This window comes from Micropterus salmoides, unplaced genomic scaffold, assembly GCF_014851395.1.
Source record: "Micropterus salmoides isolate LMB-PRFRI ecotype aquatic unplaced genomic scaffold, ASM1485139v1 Ms_hic_scaffold_16, whole genome shotgun sequence".
In the NCBI taxonomy this organism is placed as follows: Eukaryota; Metazoa; Chordata; class Actinopteri; order Centrarchiformes; family Centrarchidae; genus Micropterus; species Micropterus salmoides.
Genome location: NW_024040707.1, coordinates 25662930 through 25682345, shown reverse-complemented (window position 1 = coordinate 25682345; position 19416 = coordinate 25662930). Strand labels below are relative to the sequence as shown.

The following is a 19416-nucleotide window of genomic DNA, read 5'->3' as shown; positions in this document are numbered from 1 at the left end:
TATCCGAGGCACCTATCTGAATATATCCTGTGAGTTTTGTGATGATTGGCCCTACGGTTGCTGATTTGTGGTCATTCATGTCCAGAGCCACGCCCCTTTCAAAGTTCATTGGTCCATATCTTGAAAAGTAATTGAGATATCGACATGCTTTATATAATTTTTAATAGGCTTGATCCAATGATGATTCACTGAAAATTTGGTGGCAATCGGAGCTACGGTCTAGAAGGAGATGTCAAAAATGTGATTTTCAAAAAATTCTAAATGGCGGAAAAAAACTCTAGGCGGACCTTAATAGTCCTTGAGGCTTTTTTCTAGAGCACATTGAGCTGCACCTGTGTGAAAAATTATAAGTCAATCGGACTTACGGTGTAAGGGGCGTGGCCTTTCAAAGTTTGCATTTTTAAGCCTTAATTATAGCACCACCATGTGGCCTGATTGGGTTCATATTTCTGTGGAAGCTGATTCACACCATTTCCAGTTATTCGCCCAAGTTTCATGCTTCTAGCTCAGGGGAATTTAAGCTGGCGCGGCAGACAACAAATAATAACTAAAACACACAAAAACAAATACGAATACCCTAATAACTGTCTGCATGCAGCTTACCTGCGGTGTGTGAGGAAGCTTCCGTTAGCATGTCCAGAGCCGTCACAACCTGGAGTGGGACAAGTCGGCCCCTCTGTCTTGAAGGCTTTCCAGTTGAAGGGTGTTCCATTCAGGAGGCCCTCCTTTTGTCTGCGGGCCGCCAGCGGACACCCGTAGGCGCTACGGTGTGTGGCATACTTCCCACTGATGTGACCCAGGCTGTCGCAGCCTGGCACCGGGCACCTGCAGGGAGCAGAGGAAAGGAAGGAAACAAGAAAAAGACAAGAGCAGAGTTGTGTAGCAGAAGAGGGAGAAGAAGTGTGAAGTCAGACAGCAGGGAAAGAAATAAAGAGAGTGAGAAGGCACAAGGGTTAGACAACGGGATTCCAAAGATTCAAACTGTAGAGAAAGTTAAGTATATTATAAAAGATTTAAGTTATATACTTTCTCTACTGGGCCAAATCAATATTCTTACATCTGTGTTTGACATATTATTTATGTAATGAATAATATTACTGATGCAAGAGCTATTGAGGTTTAGCACATGCTGTTATCAACATGCTGTTAAATTAACTGTTTGTGTGTAAATGCAATATGAAGCTCATGTATTTCTTATGTACTGACAATCTATCTACGATACTCTACCATGAACTACATTCAGAATCAGTATCTGCAGTAAGTGTATTTTCCCATAAGTAAGGGCCTGATTGTTTGATTCAGTTACGGGGGCAGGTCACTACCTCTGCATATGATTCACAGTGACTTTCCTCTCTCTCTCTCTCTCTCTTTTTTATTGCATTTTACTTTTACCGTCAGTCTCGCTAAAAGCAGACATTATGGCTTTCTGAGCGGTACGAACTTTAAAAGCTCGGAGTCCTCCTGGTTGTCCTTGGTAGGAGTTTTAATTCCACTTTTCTTGGCACGCGGGCACCCAGAGATACTGAAAACAGAAAGTATGGAGTTGATAACATAGGGTTGAAAAAAGGTCTGGTGAAGTGATTGCTGCTTGATAAAGGGAGAGAACAATATAAAGAAGAATAATTTTACAGAGGTTGTTCCACCAAATTACAAACTAAATCAACTCAAAACGCCTAATATGGCCGGAAAAAGGATAATGGAAAGGTGTGGAAATGTGTGAGTATGTGATCCCTGTCTAATTCTACTATGAACTGTCACTAGGGCTCTCTGACTGACTGTGTGTGTGTCCGTGTGTGTATGTATGTGCGTGTGTGTGTGTGTGTGTGTGTGTGTGTGTGTGTGTCTGTGTGTACGCATTTGTGTTTTTTGTTTGTTACCTTCTGTGAGAGGCGTAGTTTCCTGTGATGTGACCTGAGCCGTCACATCCTGGAGTGGGGCATCTGGGAAAGGACAGAGCAATGCTTAACATTTAATAAAAGGTTAGCATAAAAAATTCCACTGTTGATGTTTCATAGTGGAAATTCTTCGGGAAAATAACATTAGGCAGATGAGAGAAATGGTCAGCTTATTAATTTCTCTCATTTTGTTATTCGTTTTTGTCAGCAATATTTGTTTTCAATTCAGTCTTTTCAGGCCATTTAAACACGTCTTGTATCAGTCTACAGTGGGCCATGAAAAGCCTATTTTCTAGCAAATAACTACATATACTGCTGGAATACAGTTTCACATTTACATTAACTGATTGAAGTGAAAGCAAGCATAGCCAAAGCCAGATGCAGATAAAAACACCATGACAGATGCAGTAGCAGCAGAGGCAGCAGCCAGCAACAAAAGATAAGTTAACGTCAGCAGAATAAAGCATTGTGGCGTTGGACGGTGTCAGTAGCAGTGCATTCAAGTGGCAGTGAAAAGGCAGTGAAGGTGTAGAGCAGACATACTTGAGTTCAGGGGTGTGTGCCGCCATGAGGGACCGAAGGCTCTTATCAGCAAGGGGACACCCAGACAGACTGAGAGAAAGGAGAAAGAGCGAAGGACAGGCAGAAGAAGAGAAGGACGAAAAAAGGGCCGAGGAAGGCGAGTGTGAGGGATTGAAAAGAGAGAGGAGAAAGACGTAAGTGAAGGGAAATCAAGAATGCAAGGCATACCAAGGTCATTTAGGAAGAAGAGGACAGACGGCAAGAAGTAAATTACTGATGCATATCAAAGTCAATGACCGTCTTTGCTTCCCAGGCTCACGCTACATTATTGCCTCTGGCATGTCAGGATCAAATGAAATATTTGAATTAGTCGTGGTGCGCCCGCTTTGGACTCAGGTGCGGAGCGAGCAGCAGAAAAGTCTCAGCAGAGATTACATTTCATATAAGAGTTTATATTTAGAGCACTGGCGTACTGTATCAGCCAAGAAAGGCTGCATTGGTGCATACCTGCGATGGGACGCATAGTTTCCAGTGATGTGACCACTGCCATCACAACCAGGTGTGGGGCACCTGCAGAGGAAGAGATACATAGAAGAGAAAAGAGAGACGGAGATGCAGAGTTAGAAAGGAAAGAGGGACTGAATCAGAACATTTATGTTTAAATATGAGTAGTTCATTTCCAATCCTCCTTTTTTGTTATTTTTAACCATACTAGTGGGTGTGGCTATATGAATGGGACTTTGGTCCAGACAGAAATATCTCAACTACTATATGGATTGCCATGAAATTTGTCCAGACATTCATGGTCCCCAGAAGATGAATTCTAATTACTTTGGTGGCCCCCTGACTTTTCATCTAGCGCCACCAGCAGGTCAAGGTTTTCGCTTATTATGTGAAACATCTCATCATCTACTGGATGAATTGAAAACAGACATTCATTTTGAGGAAAATATCTAGAACTATAAGATGGATGGCCATGAAATTTTTACGGGCATTCATGTCCCCACCAGGATCACTTAAAATACCTGCAAAACTATTGACATCCCCATCAGCCTTAGATGTACTTTGTTAGGTGCTAATAAATGTTTGCATGCTAACACAAAATAAACTAAGGTGGTGAAGATGACATTACACCTACTAAACATCAGCATGTTAGCACTGTCATTGTGAGCATGTCAACATGTTAGCAATTAGCTCAAAGCACAACACCCTTACAGAGCCGCTAGTGTGGTTGTATACCCTTTGGTTTGTTACTTACGAGAGCAGATCTTTCTTGCTATCCTTGGGTTGGAATTTGACCTTGAAACTTGGGGTCGTAACCTCTCCTGGGTACTTCCTCTCCTCCAGAGAGTCCTGCATCATGTCACAGTCCTCTGGTTCGGATGAGACGAATGACTGGCCTGTGTGTTCCATCTGAGAAATGAATAAAAAAAGAAAATTAGCACAAATGCACTGGTAATTCTTCTGTGATCCTTTGTTTTAAATATTTGTAAATTGTACTATTGTTTATTGGCCCGTTTTGAGGGATTGCTTTCTCGCAATAGTTTACATATTTGTATACAAGAAAAGAAACTTTTCAAACCACCATGTGCACACAAGCCTCTACACTAAACAATTTTTTATTCTTTTGTAGACAAGTGATGCAGAGTGTCCTCATAAAAAATTTACACTCAAAGCTCTTTATATTTCTTTTGAAAAAGTTCAAAGGAGTAAAAATTAGCATATGCCAAAGTCAGGATGGTGCAATGCACCTGACACACCAACCTCTGTTACACAGTGCAATGTTTTAACAGTACAGTAACTCTCGCATTTCAGTGAAATAAATGAATAATAGAAAGAGGAAAGGGGGACAGGAAATAAGGCAAGGGGCTTAGAGAAAGACAAAGTGATGTAAACAAGTATGAGTTTTTTATTCAAAAAGCTTAGGGGGGATTTTGTCTGTTGTTATTTATGTTGCAATACTTCCTCTGTAACTAATGTCACAGGAAATACTGTGTTTTTGGAGCTTGTACTTTTGCTCAGTCAAATTGTACTGACCTCGTCCATTTCCTCCTCCCTTTGGCGGTTGGGTTTGGTGTAATCCAGAGGTCCCTCCCACTCCTCCTGCTTGTAGGCGTGTAAGTTTGGTGATGTCATCCCGCTGCTTCCACCGTGATGGAGCGAGGAAGAGGAGGAGGAAGAAGGGTCTGGGGACCGAACCCCGGGGCTGGTACCGGACAGGCTGCCCTCTCGTTTAATGGGCTTCTTCATACTCAGGTCCAGAGTGCCGTTCTCATCCACCTCAATGTCCATCTCCTGGAGAGAACACATCAGACACTCAGGACAGAGGCCTCACAACATTATCAGCTGTTCGTACAACCAACGATGTTGGCAGGCTCAACAGCTGCTAGCTAGGGAGCTAGCTCCTATTGGCCAGGGAACCCAAAGACAACAAAAGTCACAGAGTTGTGTGTCTCTCTCTGGAGAACATCATCACTGCCAAGTAACTAAGTAAATTACTGAATTAACCAGCTTCTGCTGCTAACACTGTCTCATCTTTGCCATTGCTGTTGCCTTAACATACAGTAGTTGGCTGGCTAAATGTGTTAGCAGTTGTTTAGCCTGCTTAGAGAGGCAGGGGCATGTGATGGCTGGCTGAAAGGTGAGGGAGACAGGTGCCAGCACATGAAATAAAACCAATAATTGCAATGAAACTAAAAATAATAAAATAACATTTCAAAATAATGAGACTTATTTCACAATTTATTGATATTTATTATTCATTTACATATTTCACTCAATACATTAATATTCATCTAGAACTAAAAACATTGGTACTCCATATATAGTATGGGAGAACATTAGTAGACAACATAGCTAACTAATACATCTACAATTAATACATCTAATTAAGTATTCTCGAATATAAATTACTAATGCAGTCTCCTCTGGTGCACATCAGTGGATATGAGAGGCAGTCCTGTATGATTTAATTACTCTCTTGAGCAGATTTAGTTGCAGTGCTACACATACAGTACGTCTTCGTGAGTCATATAACCCCCAGTCACACACAGGGAGGGATTTAGATTCAGATCAAACTAAACTTTCATTTGATGAAATTATTGACTTCTTCTTATTTCCACCCATACACATTGACCCGATTGTGAAATTGCCCTCAAGCTTATACCAAACAAAATTTTCTACAGTCATGCAGCAGTGTGATGCTCTTTTTCAGAGTGTTAAATGTTCTCCACCATCGCTTAAGCATGTTAGTAATGATATCTAATGTACTCTGACAATACTTTGCCAACAGCACCAACACCACAGTTCATCTCTCCGTGCTCTGTTATAGTGCTGGCAGGTGAACAGAAACAGAGGGGTGAGATCAGCCATGTTTTCATCTAAAATGGCGCTCATATGGGCTGGTCAAGCGCCAGAAAAATCAAAGGGTTAGGAGGAGAGCAGAGAAAACGGGAACAGTTCCCAGAACTGTCCCTGGTTGATGAGCTCAGTGTTCCAATGTTTCAATATTGGATTTCAACTGGCTCCGACTCTGATTTCAGATCAGTCCCTGGATGATCCGCGCTGTAATACCGCACAGCTAAGGCCTGCTTTGGATCGGTGCCTCGTTGAACAACACCTTGCTCTGCTGTGCTGCCAGAGACATTAATCTTGACTTTTTATCTTCCCAAAACCATGTCAGGAAATCGAAAAATGATGAAGCAGTCACTTTCTCTCCTCTGTGAGGCAAGAGGGCTTTTAAAAATCACAATATGGGGGAAAGTGGTGCTCCAATTACACCTCCTGTGCACAGAGAGGCAGTGGGTGAGAGATAGAGGTATAGACAGAGAGAGAGACAGAGAGACTTGCATAGGGAGGAAGAGAGGGAGATGAAAGAGAGCAAAAAGAGATGTGAAAAGAAAATGAAAGAAAGAGTGGCGGGGGTGGAGTAAGAGAGTGGGAGATCCGTCCGGCAGATAATGAAAAAAGGCTACCTGGTGGAAAAGTAATCCAGGGAACTGGCAGTCAGCCAAATTCAATAACAACATGAAAATTGTGTGGGATGGAGGGATGAAAGGATGAAACAGGACGGGAGAGGTGATGCAACTGCATCTCAACACCATCCTGTTGCTGTAAGCCAATGTCTCCTGATGATATATGCATGCAGAGTCAATGGGAAGAGAACGAAATGAGCACAAGAGGAGAGGAGAGGCACACCCACTGCTATCGCCTCTCATCTCACCAGCTGTGGCCTGCAATGTTTCAATCTGCCCTACAATCAGCTAATAATCTCTTTCTCTAGGTACTTAGGAGAGAAGAACAGAGTAACACTTTACAATAATGACATCACCCATAAACATGACAACTGACTCACTTCATATTTGTTATTTTTTGATCAGCTAAGAAGTAGGTGATGAAGGATTTATTTCCCATACTGTTTGACTGTAATGTATTTAAGATATAAATATATGTATATGAATAACTGTGGTCTGTTTACCTTGTTTTGGGGTTTGGTGCTGAGGTTCTCGGGTTTCTCCCAGCAGCGCGTAGACAGGTTCAAGATGGCCGTGGCAGCCATGTGAGCAGCCTCTGCATCATGGGAGTAGTCATAGGCCAAAGAGGAGCTCTTTCCATAAGCATGGAGACTGAGGCTGGGCGACGATGACTTGGGGAATGAGGGCTTAGCTGTGGGAGGAAGTCAACTTTAGCTGAAGTGATCATAAAAGTAGGATACAGCAGAGGTGGTATATACACAAAAACGGTGTACTGTATATATATATTTTTTCTTTGCTGGGAGCACAAACGTAAACGATTAGTGTGTTAAAGTAATTAAAATATTATAAGACAAAAGAAAAAGGCCAAAAAGTCAAAAAAAATGGAGGAAAAGGTGGAGAGAATCAGAAAAAACAATTGTGAGAGAAGGAATGTTTGTTAGAAGATAGAATGTGTATTATAAATCTTCCTTTACGGCTAAGAGGTAAAAGAGGCCTCTTACTTTTGAAGGCTTTGGGTGAGATTTCGCTGGTGGGCATCTTTGGAGCAAGCATGCGCCTCCCGAACACTTGAGCGTCGAAGCTTGCATAATCGAAGGACACCTTCGAGTACTTCTCCAGCTCCTTGGCCAGGTTTGCGCGAGGCGTGGCGGGTGCCATGTTGGGTCTGTAGCTGCCATACTGGGGCACCTCCAACTGCTTCACAAAGCACATGGGCCTGTGAGGAAGAGAGGGAGAGGACGTCATGGTGGTTGGTGGCAGGGGGAATAAAGCAGAAAGTAGAATAGAATAGAATAGACGAGAAGAGACTGGACATAAAAGAGGATTGATGCAATAAAGAGTTACACAATCAACACAAAAAACAAATAGAGAGAGGAGAAAAAGAGAATAAGAGAATGAGAGAGGGACGTAGAGTGACATAGAGAGAGTAAAGATAGGGGCAACGGTGTACTTAGCAGGAGTGCAGCAGGATTAAAAGCTCTCTTATCAGCAGAGGGCACATTTGCATGTTGTACAGCATGGAATTTATGAGCTTTAAGCCCTCTCGTTTTCCTGGAGAGCCTGGGCTTTTGTCAGACCTGTTGGCGTAAATCCACTGATAGACCAGGGAGCGGCAGAAGGGCGGGGGAAGAGAGAAAGAAGAGATGAGGAGGAGAGAACAGTGGGAAAGAAAGAAAGAGGAGTGGTGAAAGAGGGAGGCAAGGTGGGGGTGGGAGATAGAGGCAGGAGGAGTGGAGTCACCTCCCTCATCTTTCTCACTGGAGCCCGCATCACGGTCTCTGGTCTCCAACCATACGCTCATTAATAAGCTACATGACCTGGCCTGTAGTCACACTGCTGTCGGGGTGGCCTTCACACAGCGGCACACCAAAAATACACGCTCACATCTGAGGCAAGCGCGCAGGAGGATTTCAACGACAGTAAAAAACTTTCTACCACTGATTAGAGGGGATTTTTTTTCTTTTTTACTTATTCAACATGGATTCCATTAGAACACGGATAGCATGAGGAATTCCTCAGCCCCATACACAACAGACAACCGAGCTCATTTTAAAAACAATCTGAGATGGAAAAAACAAAGCAAGCCTTATTATGTTTTAATCCGAGATGCTTTGTCCAACCACTGATGAGGTTTTCCTCAAGGAAAGCAATTATTTTTCTATCCCCCCGCAATGCCCCCGTAACTTGCATAATTAGCTTATCGAATGCATTATTAATTAAAATACCAATGAAGAAGAACGTGGACTTAGCATAATACCAGTGTCTGGTTTGAGTTAATTATCATTCTTCTGGCCATGATCACGGTGCCTGACCAGTTGGGGAGATGAATGGAGATAAAGAGATCTCAGTGTTTGAGGTGGCAGTAATGATTGGACCGCCAGACTGAATACGTCAAGCCATTCACAGGCCAGCTTTACCTCTCAAGAGGGGCACAATAACTAAGGTCAGGGTCGTATCTGTGGTTTCTATGTGGCTCAGTAATAAACTAGCTAACCTTGAGAAGGACTCAACTAGGTGGGGCTTGGATTGGAAGAGACTTTTATGCTTTTATATAGGTTCTTTCATCGTTTCATCTCTAGAGCCCCGAATCCGACAAAAGGGTTCTTACATGAGTCAAAAATATGACTAAACAAAACAATGTAAAAGCTTTTACTTTTCCTATCACAGCCAATCGGTTGGTAAAAAAAGAGAAACCAAAACATTTCTTTCCCCTTTTGTTGTCTTAGCACATGTTTAATCATTTATTTCAATCCTACATTCCCCATATGCTTCTGTACATAACTGTATGAACTCTTGTAGCAGTGGTGAAAAATAATGCTAACAATGTCAGCTAATTAAATGTTTTCAGTTTATTTGACATAAAAAAAACTGCAAAAAGGACATCAGTGCTGAAGAACCACAATGGATCTTGCTGAAGAGAAGAGACATGTCCTTAAAAAGAAATACCGTCTGTTGTACTAAGGATACCTATCATGTAAGATAAGTTTCATCGTAACTGTTGAAGCAGCACTGAAAATGATAAAGCTACGTGATTCGATCTTGGTTGTTGGCATGGTGTCGTATGATGTTTGCAAATGGCTTATTAGCATGAAAGAAGGTTTTGAAAAGCCTTTTATTTTTTTATCTACTAAATGCAAGCAAGATTAAAGGCCAAGTATTAAGCTTTATATTTCTTTTTCACTCCTTTTTAATTATCTAATTAACAATAATATTAATTAATGTATTCAGTCCTATTTTTGACACTTCTCATAACCTTTTATTGCCTTTTGTCGGCACCGGGGCTCCATACTTATCTAATTTAATAAAGGCAGAACTGTAAAAAGAACAATGTAAAAAAGTATGATTGGACGTTTTTTTGATCACCCACCTTAACACTCTGTCGTTTGGACTTCCTTTGAGGTGCTCGCTGCCAGGCTGAGAGAGCAGCTGCTTATCGTGGCCCTTGGACAGCTTTTCCGCAGCAGCAATGGGGCATCCAGAAAGACTGGAGGGATGGAGGAGGAGAAAGAGGATGAATATCAAAAGGAGAGCATGTTGCTGACCATGTAAATCTGCATCACACTGATGTGGGCTGACACATTCGCTGTCCTGCATACATTAAGATATGAGCTTGCAAATGCACAAAGGGAAATACACACCCTGCACATAACACTCTCAACTGCACAAATACAGACACGCATTCTGAAATGTCTGAATACCTGCGGTGTGTGTTACGGTTGCTGTTGACATGGCCCTGACCGGTGCAGCCAGGAGTTGGACACTTCAGCACATTCTCATGCATGGCCAGAACTGAATATAAGACAAAGTACACACACGCAATCACATGGTCAGAGGAAATCCATAATCTAAAACAAATTTTAATGTAAGGGACGGACTGTATGAACATTACTGGCATGGGAAGGAGTGTTGAATTGATGATTTCCTAAGACCCAGGACAGTATTGTAAATATTTTCTTCAGACCCCAATCTCATTAAAACACAAACCCCCAAATATTGTCAGTCTGTTAACCTCATGTTTGACTGACAGCAGTTTGTTATATGGTGAAGAGTGAAGAGCTTGGTAATCCGGTAAGCCCAGATCAGAACATGGACTCCTGAAAACCTCATGAAATCATGATTAAACTGGTATTATAGTACTTGAATATGTGAATATATTGTAATGTCGAACTCCACAGTATGGAGAGGTGGTGGGTTTCTATCACTGTCACACTGCCTTTTGTTGTCACTTTTCTTCCCTCCATGCTTATTTTCTAAGCAGCTGATGAAAACTCACTCTCCGGGGGGATCCTGTCCTTGTGCGGACAGCCTGACAGGCTACGGTGGTGGGGGTAAAGACCGGTCACGTGACCCGTCCCATCACACCCGGGGGTGGGACACTTGATCTCCCTCTTCTCTGGCCTACTACTCTCTGGATAGAGGAGGATAGGAAAGTATAAGGAGAAAGTAGGAGAAAAGGAGAGGAGAGAGTTGGGAGGAATAAGGAGGACAAAAGCAAGTGGTTAATGCCATCAGACAGTCTGCTTGGCTGAGCATGAAATCTAGACATATTTCAGACAACTGTACAAAAGCAACACCATCTGTATCTGCTCCTCTTGTCTTATGAGGTAAATGCAGAAGGTGTTTTATGCATTAGTCTAAATGTGATTTGGGTGTTTCTGTAAATGCTCCAAAAGATGAAATACTATGAAATGTATGAAATATCACAGCTTTTTTTAAGTTAACCTGAAAAAGTCGACCTACTTATCCTGTACTCTTTGATGATTTTCCACCCCCTTGCTACACTTCTCTGACATTCTTGTTTGGATCTAAGACAAAACAACACCTGAAAATACATCAGCAGGAAATCACACTACCATAATTTACACATAATTAAAGATGCCTACTCTTCTCAACTGCTATTGGAGGTAGGCCAGCCGGTATCGATGGCACTGGAGAGTGGAAAAAGGAGCAAGAGGAAGGTGTGATGCTCTATTGGCCTTTAAATTGAATGTTAACGAGACATGCATCTCCTAATTAGCGTTGAGCAGAACAGGAACGTCACCACAGGAGGGAGTTGAGGCCAAGGAGAGAGCAGCACTACCAGGCATGTAATCACACTACTGCTATACTGCGAGGAGCATGACAAGTGGGAAGCATGCCAACTGTGAAATACAAGGCCCAAACACATGCAGCACGCAAACAAACACTCCACCCCTGTGACTGCGGGACGACCTGCACTCTTCCCTTTTTTTCTCTTGTCTTTCTTTCTCTCTAACATGTTGCCGTCTCTCCTGTGTTGTCCCTCCTCACTCTCTCGTCAAGCACTTCCTCTCCACTTTTCACGGAAGTCTATTCAGCTGCAACCACTTCATCCCCATCACAACAGAGAAGGGAGGATGTGAACAGAGCTCTGTGACTCATCACTGTTTATTTGGTACACTGTGTTTATTTGTGCGCTCCGCTCCCAACATTAAGTTCAGCACATGACACCATGTACTGGTTTAGAACATCATTTCCTGTATTCACATCTACGTGTGATCAAATTAACCTTGCAGGCGGTTTTGCATGCCTACGCCAACTGATTACAAATGGAGTACTATTTAACCTTTTCCCAAGATTACAACACACCTAGGGACACATTTTTTACTTTTGTTGGAGTGTCCTTAAATTAAACACTAAAGGGACGACCCTGCTTGAAGCACTACTACCATGTGATGCTAACGTAGCTTTAAAAAATAAATAAATAAAGGGGACTAAATGGGCGCTGAGTGGCTGTGGCTCAGGAGGTAGAGCGGGTTGGCCGTTAATCGGAAGGTTGGCGGTTCGATCCCTGGCTCCCCCTGGTTGCGTGTCGAAGTGTCCTTGGACAAGATACTGAACCCCGATTTGCCCCTGGCGGCTGTTCCGCCAGCGTATGAATGAGTGTGAATGTTAGTTTCCGTTTGAGCACTTAGGCTCAGTGCATGAATGTGTATGACTGGTGAATGCAGATGTAGTGTAAAAGCGCTTTGAGTGGTCGAAAAGACGAGAAAGGCGCTATACAAATACGGAGCATTTACATTTAAATGCCTTCCTCAAGCAACTTTCACATCTCAGTATATGTAGTAGCTCTGCCCCCCTTCTCTTTTCTTAGTTTCTTCGCTCTGCCCTACCTTTGCTGAAGTAGCTCTTGCGGATGATGTCCAGGTGCTTGGGCCTGTCATCAATGGTGAAGTATCTCTGGTGGTGGATATCTGGGGCGCCAAGCAGCTCTCTGGGCCCGGCAGGCTTCACCTGCTCTGCCTTCAGGGCGATAGCTTGCTCCAGCAGGCCCAGGTTCCCTCGGGTTATGTCAAACATCTCCGACTCGTCTGTCACTGTGGAGCGCTGCGACAGGCTGTCTTCATCGTCGCGCTCGTCGTCCCCATCCATGTCATCAAAGTCTTTCTCCTCTGACTTATCTGATGTCACCTCGATAATGTCGGGAGAGGCGGAGGACGAGGCTTTGTGGATTTTATAGTTCTCACCTCTGATGTTGGGAAAGTAGTCCTCAAGTGGACTAGTCCTGTGGGAGCTGTAGCTTAAAGGAGGACTGGCCTTGTAGTTTTGAAGCGGACTAGGATTATGAGAGTCATATTTATCAAGTGGACTGGCTCTGTTGGTGTTGTAGTTTTCAAGGGGACTCGCCCTGTGTGAGTTGTAGTCCTCCAGAGGACTGGCTCTGTGGTCTTCAGCCTTGATGTGTGTTCCCTGAGCTGCTGCAGTGCTGGTGATGGTACGGATGGCAGTTGGCACATCAGAAACGGGCAGGATGTGGTGCACCTCCCTGTGGTCCTCTTCATCTTTCTCCTCATCTTCATCTTCTTCTGCTGGAGTACACTGCCTCTGCTGTGCTGCCATCTCCTCCTCCTCCTCCTCCTCCTCCTCCTCTTCTTCCTCCTCCTCCTCCTCCTCCTCATCTTTCATCTGGTGGACATCTTCAGTCACATATTGCAGGTTCTCCTGGCTCATGTGGTTGCTCCTTTCTGGGCACTCTTCTTGCTCATCCTCCACCTCCTCATCCAACTCCTCTTGCTCCACTTCAGCAGCTTTTCTCCGCAGAACAGATGACTCTTCCAACACTTGAACTCTGTGTGCCATCTCCTCCTCTTCCCCCTCATTCATGTCCCCCTCCTGCTCGTCCTTTACTACTTCACCCTGTTTCCCTGCCACGGTGACATCCTCCTCAGTCTCCATAGCAACAGGCTGCTGAATGGCCACAGTCGGAGCATTGTTGTTGGAAAGTCGGCCGAGGTGGAGGAGCGAGTTGGCCACCTCTTCAGTGCTCTGAGAGGGAGACTGACACTCCTCAGCTGCAGGTGGCGCTGCTCCGAGCTCAGGCTCGATGATCACGCACTCCTCCTCTGTGGAAACAGAGATGGAGAGGTCAGAGCTGAGTGGAAAAGGTGAGTCATGCAGTGAGCTAAAGCTATTGTCAGCAATATCTTTATCACCTTCCTGCCAGCTAAGTCATTCCCTGTGAACTCACTATGAAATGAAAACACCTGCTGTGACAGAGTCTGTAAATGTAGGAGACTAACTCACTAAGTTAGGAGGCATGGCAGCTCACCTCATGTAATTAGTAACATGCACAGGGCCTTCTAGTAACTTTTTTTGCTTTGTTGTCTATCTGTCAGGTGGATAAATATAAACCACCGCGCTTCCCCATGATCTCATTTATTATCTTTTCCTTCACATCTAGCTACTACTTAAAATTCCTAAATGACAGCTCAATCCCAAATGATGTGGCTCAGGAACTTTCTTGCCCTGGGTTAGGACTCTCTGGCAACACCCACCAACAAAAGATTAATTAAAAGTTCAGATTAAACTTGTCAAGAGCGTACGTTGCATTTTTGCTCGTAGAGTAAATTTACACAATTTATCAATTATCAAAACTGATGTTAGTTTAAAATGACTTTAGTTCTAGTAGACTTCCTCACCGATGAAGAAGAGGCAAAAATGATGGTGGCTAAATAGCTGGTATGCTGAGTAGTAGAAAAGGCCTACCTTCATCAGCTGCAAATGTGTTCTCCCCCTTCAGATATGTCTCTTCTTCTTCCCTCTCCTCTTCCTCCTCCCGTCCATTTGTCTGTCCGTTCTGCGTCAGGTCTTTTGTCATCTCCTCTCTCTCCTGCTCTACTGCTGTCTCCCTCTCCTCTTCCTCCTCCACCTCCTTTGTCTTTCCTTCTTTCTCTCCATCTTTCTCTCTCTCGCCCTCAGCCTCGCTGCTTGCGTCGCTTTCTGCACTGAAGCCCTCATCCAGGGCCAGTTTCAGAGGGTGGGACTTCCTCTTGGAGGCCGGCCGCTCTGTTTCCTGCTCTTGCTCCTGCTCTGCCTCTGCTTCCTCTAGACGGCGCTTTCTGGCTATAGGGCAACCCAGAACGCTAATGGAGGGAAAGAAAGACAAAAAAGGACAAAGGAAAGAGAGAACAGAGAGGGAAGGATCATGAATGCCAAGCAGGGTTTTAATCAGAAATCACAAAAACACCAACACATCTAAAAAAATCGCCATGCACCTCATCATATCCATGAGTGACTTTAAGCAGCACGATGGAGGGTCTGTGTGTGTTTTGACATGAAAAAGGATAGAGCGGTTCTTTCAGCAGAGAGTATGAGTTGACGCATGTGGCCTGGGGGGTGTAGGGGGGTACCATGCTGGCTCACTCAGACATCACAACCAATCTCAGCCAATTGACTGGAACGTTTAATGAACGACTTGTATGGAGAGGCGTACGGGCGAGGCAGCGGAGGGTGAAATCCAATAAACTCCCTCTTACTCTCACCTGGGAGACGCCGAGGGAGATTGAGGGACGATCTATAAACAAAGTGCATCTGAAATTGCCTGCTGAACGAATACACATGTAAACAAATAGCTAATATCTGCCCCTCAATAAAGAGAAGTCACAAGCAAGTGAGCTGCCCCGACTCTCGCAAAGCCTCTGAGGGTGAGCCACACAGGGGCGGAGGGAGGGAGAATAAAGCTAGAATAAATTCACTGCACATTTCACTGCAGTCCACTGAAAACTTCATTACTTGGGTTTAGCTTTGGGAGTGGGGAGTGCGGGAGTTTTGAGAAATCTAAAAACAGCTATTTTGACTGGCATGTGATGATTCAAAAATTATTCAATGTGCCCTTTCTTTCCATCTGATTTTGGCCCTTAGGGTCATAAAGTATCTTTGAAACTATTATCATTTTCTGCTTAAGAAACTTTATTTAAGGGTTTTTAATGCTCGTCTAACTCAGCAGTCCCCAACCTGGGGGTCGGGACATGAAATAAACTTTAGGGGCAGCAAGATGAATAAGAACAGAAGAATAAAGCAGAATAAATATATATTTCTGCTACACAAAGTTATGCTTATTTTTTATGCTTTTTCTTCTAAATTATAGTTTATTTCCTATTTGGGAGTTTAATAACTATTCTAGTAAAATAAAATGAAAAAATGACTGTTTTGTTGACAGCAAACAATTGATTGGTGACTCAAGTCACAAGCAGATGCTGTGGGGGCAGAGAGGATGAGGAGGACAGACAGACAGAGAAGAAGGACAGACAGAGGGTGGGTTTTTAATCTGCCCTACCTTCTGTGTCGTGAATATCTCCCACTGATATGGCCAGAGCCATTGCATCCAGGGGTGGGGCAGCTGGATGGATGGATGGAGGTTAGAGATATGTTTAAGGCACGGTGCATTTTAGTCCCTATGCAGAAGCAATGATAACCACATGCAGTAAACAAGGCAAATGCATGCAAACTGAGCACAGATGTCACACAAATGCACACGCACAAAGATGTGTGTACCCCCCCCCCCCCCCCCCCCCCCCCCCATCTGTCCAGCAGATACACATAATGCATGGATGCAGGTGGCATCAAGCCAGAGAGAACATAATATTGTATGTCGTACATCAACCCTGGCCTATATCCTGTTAGTATGAGCGATAAGGATCAGCCGAGACCTGCTGTAATTTCCCCTGCTCTGCTCTCCTCACCAGTCATCATCATCAGGTCTCGCTCTCTCTCCCTCTGTATCCCTCCTCCAATTCAGGTTGCTATGACCCCTCAGGATGGCTCATTTCAATTCTCATTAACTTCCCCCAGCAATTGCCCTTTATTACTCCAATTATCCTTATTATTAATTTCACTTATTAAAAATGCTGCATTTGTATTTTAAATGAGGCACTCTCTGGCCTCCCTACTGTTTTTTTTCCTTAATCCAGATACCGAAAGGTTTTTTTTTTTTGGAGTGCTGAGCTCTGATCGATGCTCAGAGATGAAGTGTGACAAAATGAGAGAGGTTGAAAAAATAATTTAGAAGGAGGGAGAGGAAGAAGGACAATGGGCTTCATGACCAGTGAGGCCCTGAAAGCTGTGCCTCAGTGGGAAAGAGGAAGAGGATAACTAGGAAGATAGGGCAAGACAAAAACGAAATCTTTGCCCTTCACCAGCCTCTCTACTCATGCTGTATCCTGTCCATAGCAGAAAATAGCAAAAGGCTGTGAGAAATCAATAGCACCCTGTTGGAGGCACTGACCACAAGCTGAGCGATAATAATAAATAAAAAATAATAATATACAACATCATCTAAAGAAGCACTGATAGTGAGACTACGAGTGCGGTGTACATAAAAGAACTTTATGAAAGAGATTTGCACAACGATGAAGGTGTTTCCTTACCTCAGCTCTTGTCCTACGAGTTCAATAGGAACTGAGAGAAAGGGGTAGAAAAAGAGGGGGGAGGAGAAGAAAGACACAGGGAGGGAGAACAAAGGTGAACGACTGCTCAGAAAGCTGCACTGCTAAAAGAGGCTCAGATCAATAAATCACAAATGCATACGAATCCCATGAGGCTTCCTCATAGAGGATCACACACTGGTGACTGCGTGATCAGGAGGTGCAAAAAACACCTACACACTACAGAGCACACATACAAAAACACACACACACACACATACACACACATATCTACATGTAAACATACACCCATACAAACACATGCTCACTGAGGCGAGTACAAAACAAACAGGAGCGTAAGCGCTGGCCTGCACAAACATACTGTATGAATAACACGCACACAAAGGCAAACACGAAACACACACACTGAGTGAACAAAAAACCCTAAATCAGCCAAATTGCATTGTGCTGTTCAGAAAAAAGTGACAATTATATGCAGAGTTCAGCAATAAAACATGATTAATTGTTGCACTTTAGTTATCATAATTGGGAAAATGAAATTAAAAGCAAAACTGCCATCATCAGTGGAAAACAGCACTTCTTTCAGGAACAACTTATAGTAATTGCCTTTAAAACATAAATCAAGCTCTGCTCACAAACAACACATACACACAGGCACACGCACATCGCTCTTAGCTGGCTATGGGCATCGATTGGGAGTTGAGCAATAGATTGAGTTTGGAGAAATATCCTATTTTCATTTGGAGCAAACGAGAAAACAATATGATCCTGGAGAATTCAGTTTGGGCTCCGATATCACATGCATTAATCACATGTCAGAAAGACCCTGGGTACTGAGAAACACTAAGAGCAGAGAAAATACACACACTGACACACTCTAACACACACACACACACACACACACACACACACTGTTGACACCATCATCTCAATTTCTCAGTCTTTCATCATACAGTTGGGATGACTGGACGCCTTCCTGCGCTCTGAACGCCATGTGAACTGTTGCTCTGCAGACTTCTAAACATCAAACACACACTTGTTCACATACCAACACATGATGAAAGACACGCATGTATCAATATGTAAAAACACATTCACAATTACACACAAAAAAAATCATCAAATATATGTTCTCATTCACACGAGCATACACATTGATAGGCAATTTCTTGCCTCGTATCTACTGTATACGCACATGCATGTTCATATGTGCCCAGACACAAACATGCATACTGCTCATACACTGAACAAAATTATAAACGTTTTTGTTTTTGCCCTCATTCATCATGAGCTGACCTCAAAGATCTAAGACTTTCTCTATGTACACAAAAAGCCTATTTCTCTAAAATATTGTTCACAAATCCATCAAAATCTGTGTTAGTGAGCACCTCTTTGCCGAGATAATCCATCCACTTCACAGGTGTGGCATATCAAGATGCTGATAAGACAGCGTGGGTTTAGCACAGGTGTGCCTTAGGCTGGCCACAATAAAAGGCCACTCGAAAATGTGCAGTTCCATCACACAGCACAATGCTGAGGGAGTGTGCAATTGGCATGCTGACTGCAGGAATGTCCACCAGAGCTGTTGCCTGTGAATTAAATGTTCATTCCTCTACCATAGGCCATCTCCAAAGGCATTTCAGAGAATTTGGCAGTACATCCAACTGGCCTCACAACCGCATTCTTTGGTTATGCAACAATTCGTTTGCATAACCAAAGAATTTCTGCACAAACTGTCAGGAATCGTCTCAGGGAAGCTCATCTGCATGCTCGTCGTCCTCATCGGAGCCTCGACCTGACTGCAACTTCGCACGGTCATTGAAGAGGAGTGGACCAACATTCCACAGACCACAATCAACAACCTCATCAACTCTATGCGAAGGAGATGTGTTGCACTGCGTGAGGCAAATGGTGGTCACACCAGATACTGACTAGTTTTGGGACCCTCTCGGGACCCTCCCAGTACAGTGAAACTGCACATTTTCGAGTGGCCTTTTATTGTGGCCATATTAAGGCACAACTGTGCTGTCTGATCAGCATCTTGATATGCCACACCTGTGAAGTGGATGGATTATCTTGGCAAAGGAGAAGTGCTCACTAACACAGATTCTGACAGATTTGTGAACAACATTTGAGAGAAACAGGCCATCTGTGTACATAGAGAAATCTTTGAGTTCAGCTCATGATGAATGGGGGCAAAAACAAAAGTGTTGCATTTATAATTTTGTTCAGTGTATATACATCTGTATCTGTTTATTTCACATAAATATCTGTATTTGGATTATACCAGAAGTGGGGGGGTTGGTGCAGCATTAGCGTTGCATTATCCTGCAATGCCCAACA

The 19416-nt window shown here is 43.5% G+C and overlaps 1 protein-coding gene across 7 annotated transcripts in view; it reads right to left on the bottom strand.

Annotated features, from left to right (window-relative positions):
* myt1b (myelin transcription factor 1b) overlaps positions 1-19416 on the bottom strand; it is a 105323-nt gene that overhangs the window by 8431 nt on the left and 77476 nt on the right. For 3 of the 7 annotated variants that reach the window (XM_038723686.1, XM_038723685.1, XM_038723692.1), the window contains 16 exons: positions 17056-17086; positions 15966-16028; positions 14396-14772; positions 12523-13752; positions 10665-10799; positions 10090-10180; positions 9759-9875; positions 7393-7607; positions 6895-7082; positions 4455-4712; positions 3676-3830; positions 2925-2987; positions 2439-2507; positions 1878-1940; positions 1442-1522; positions 604-825 (listed from right to left, as the gene is read on the bottom strand). In XM_038723686.1, coding sequence (XP_038579614.1) covers positions 604-825; positions 1442-1522; positions 1878-1940; positions 2439-2507; positions 2925-2987; positions 3676-3830; positions 4455-4712; positions 6895-7082; positions 7393-7607; positions 9759-9875; positions 10090-10180; positions 10665-10799; positions 12523-13752; positions 14396-14772; positions 15966-16028; positions 17056-17086 — 3358 coding nt within the window. The remainder of the gene's footprint in view (positions 1-603; positions 826-1441; positions 1523-1877; positions 1941-2438; positions 2508-2924; positions 2988-3675; positions 3831-4454; positions 4713-6894; positions 7083-7392; positions 7608-9758; positions 9876-10089; positions 10181-10664; positions 10800-12522; positions 13753-14395; positions 14773-15965; positions 16029-17055; positions 17087-19416) is intronic. The other 4 variants (XM_038723689.1, XM_038723688.1, XM_038723687.1 and 1 more) reach the window with 4 other exon arrangements.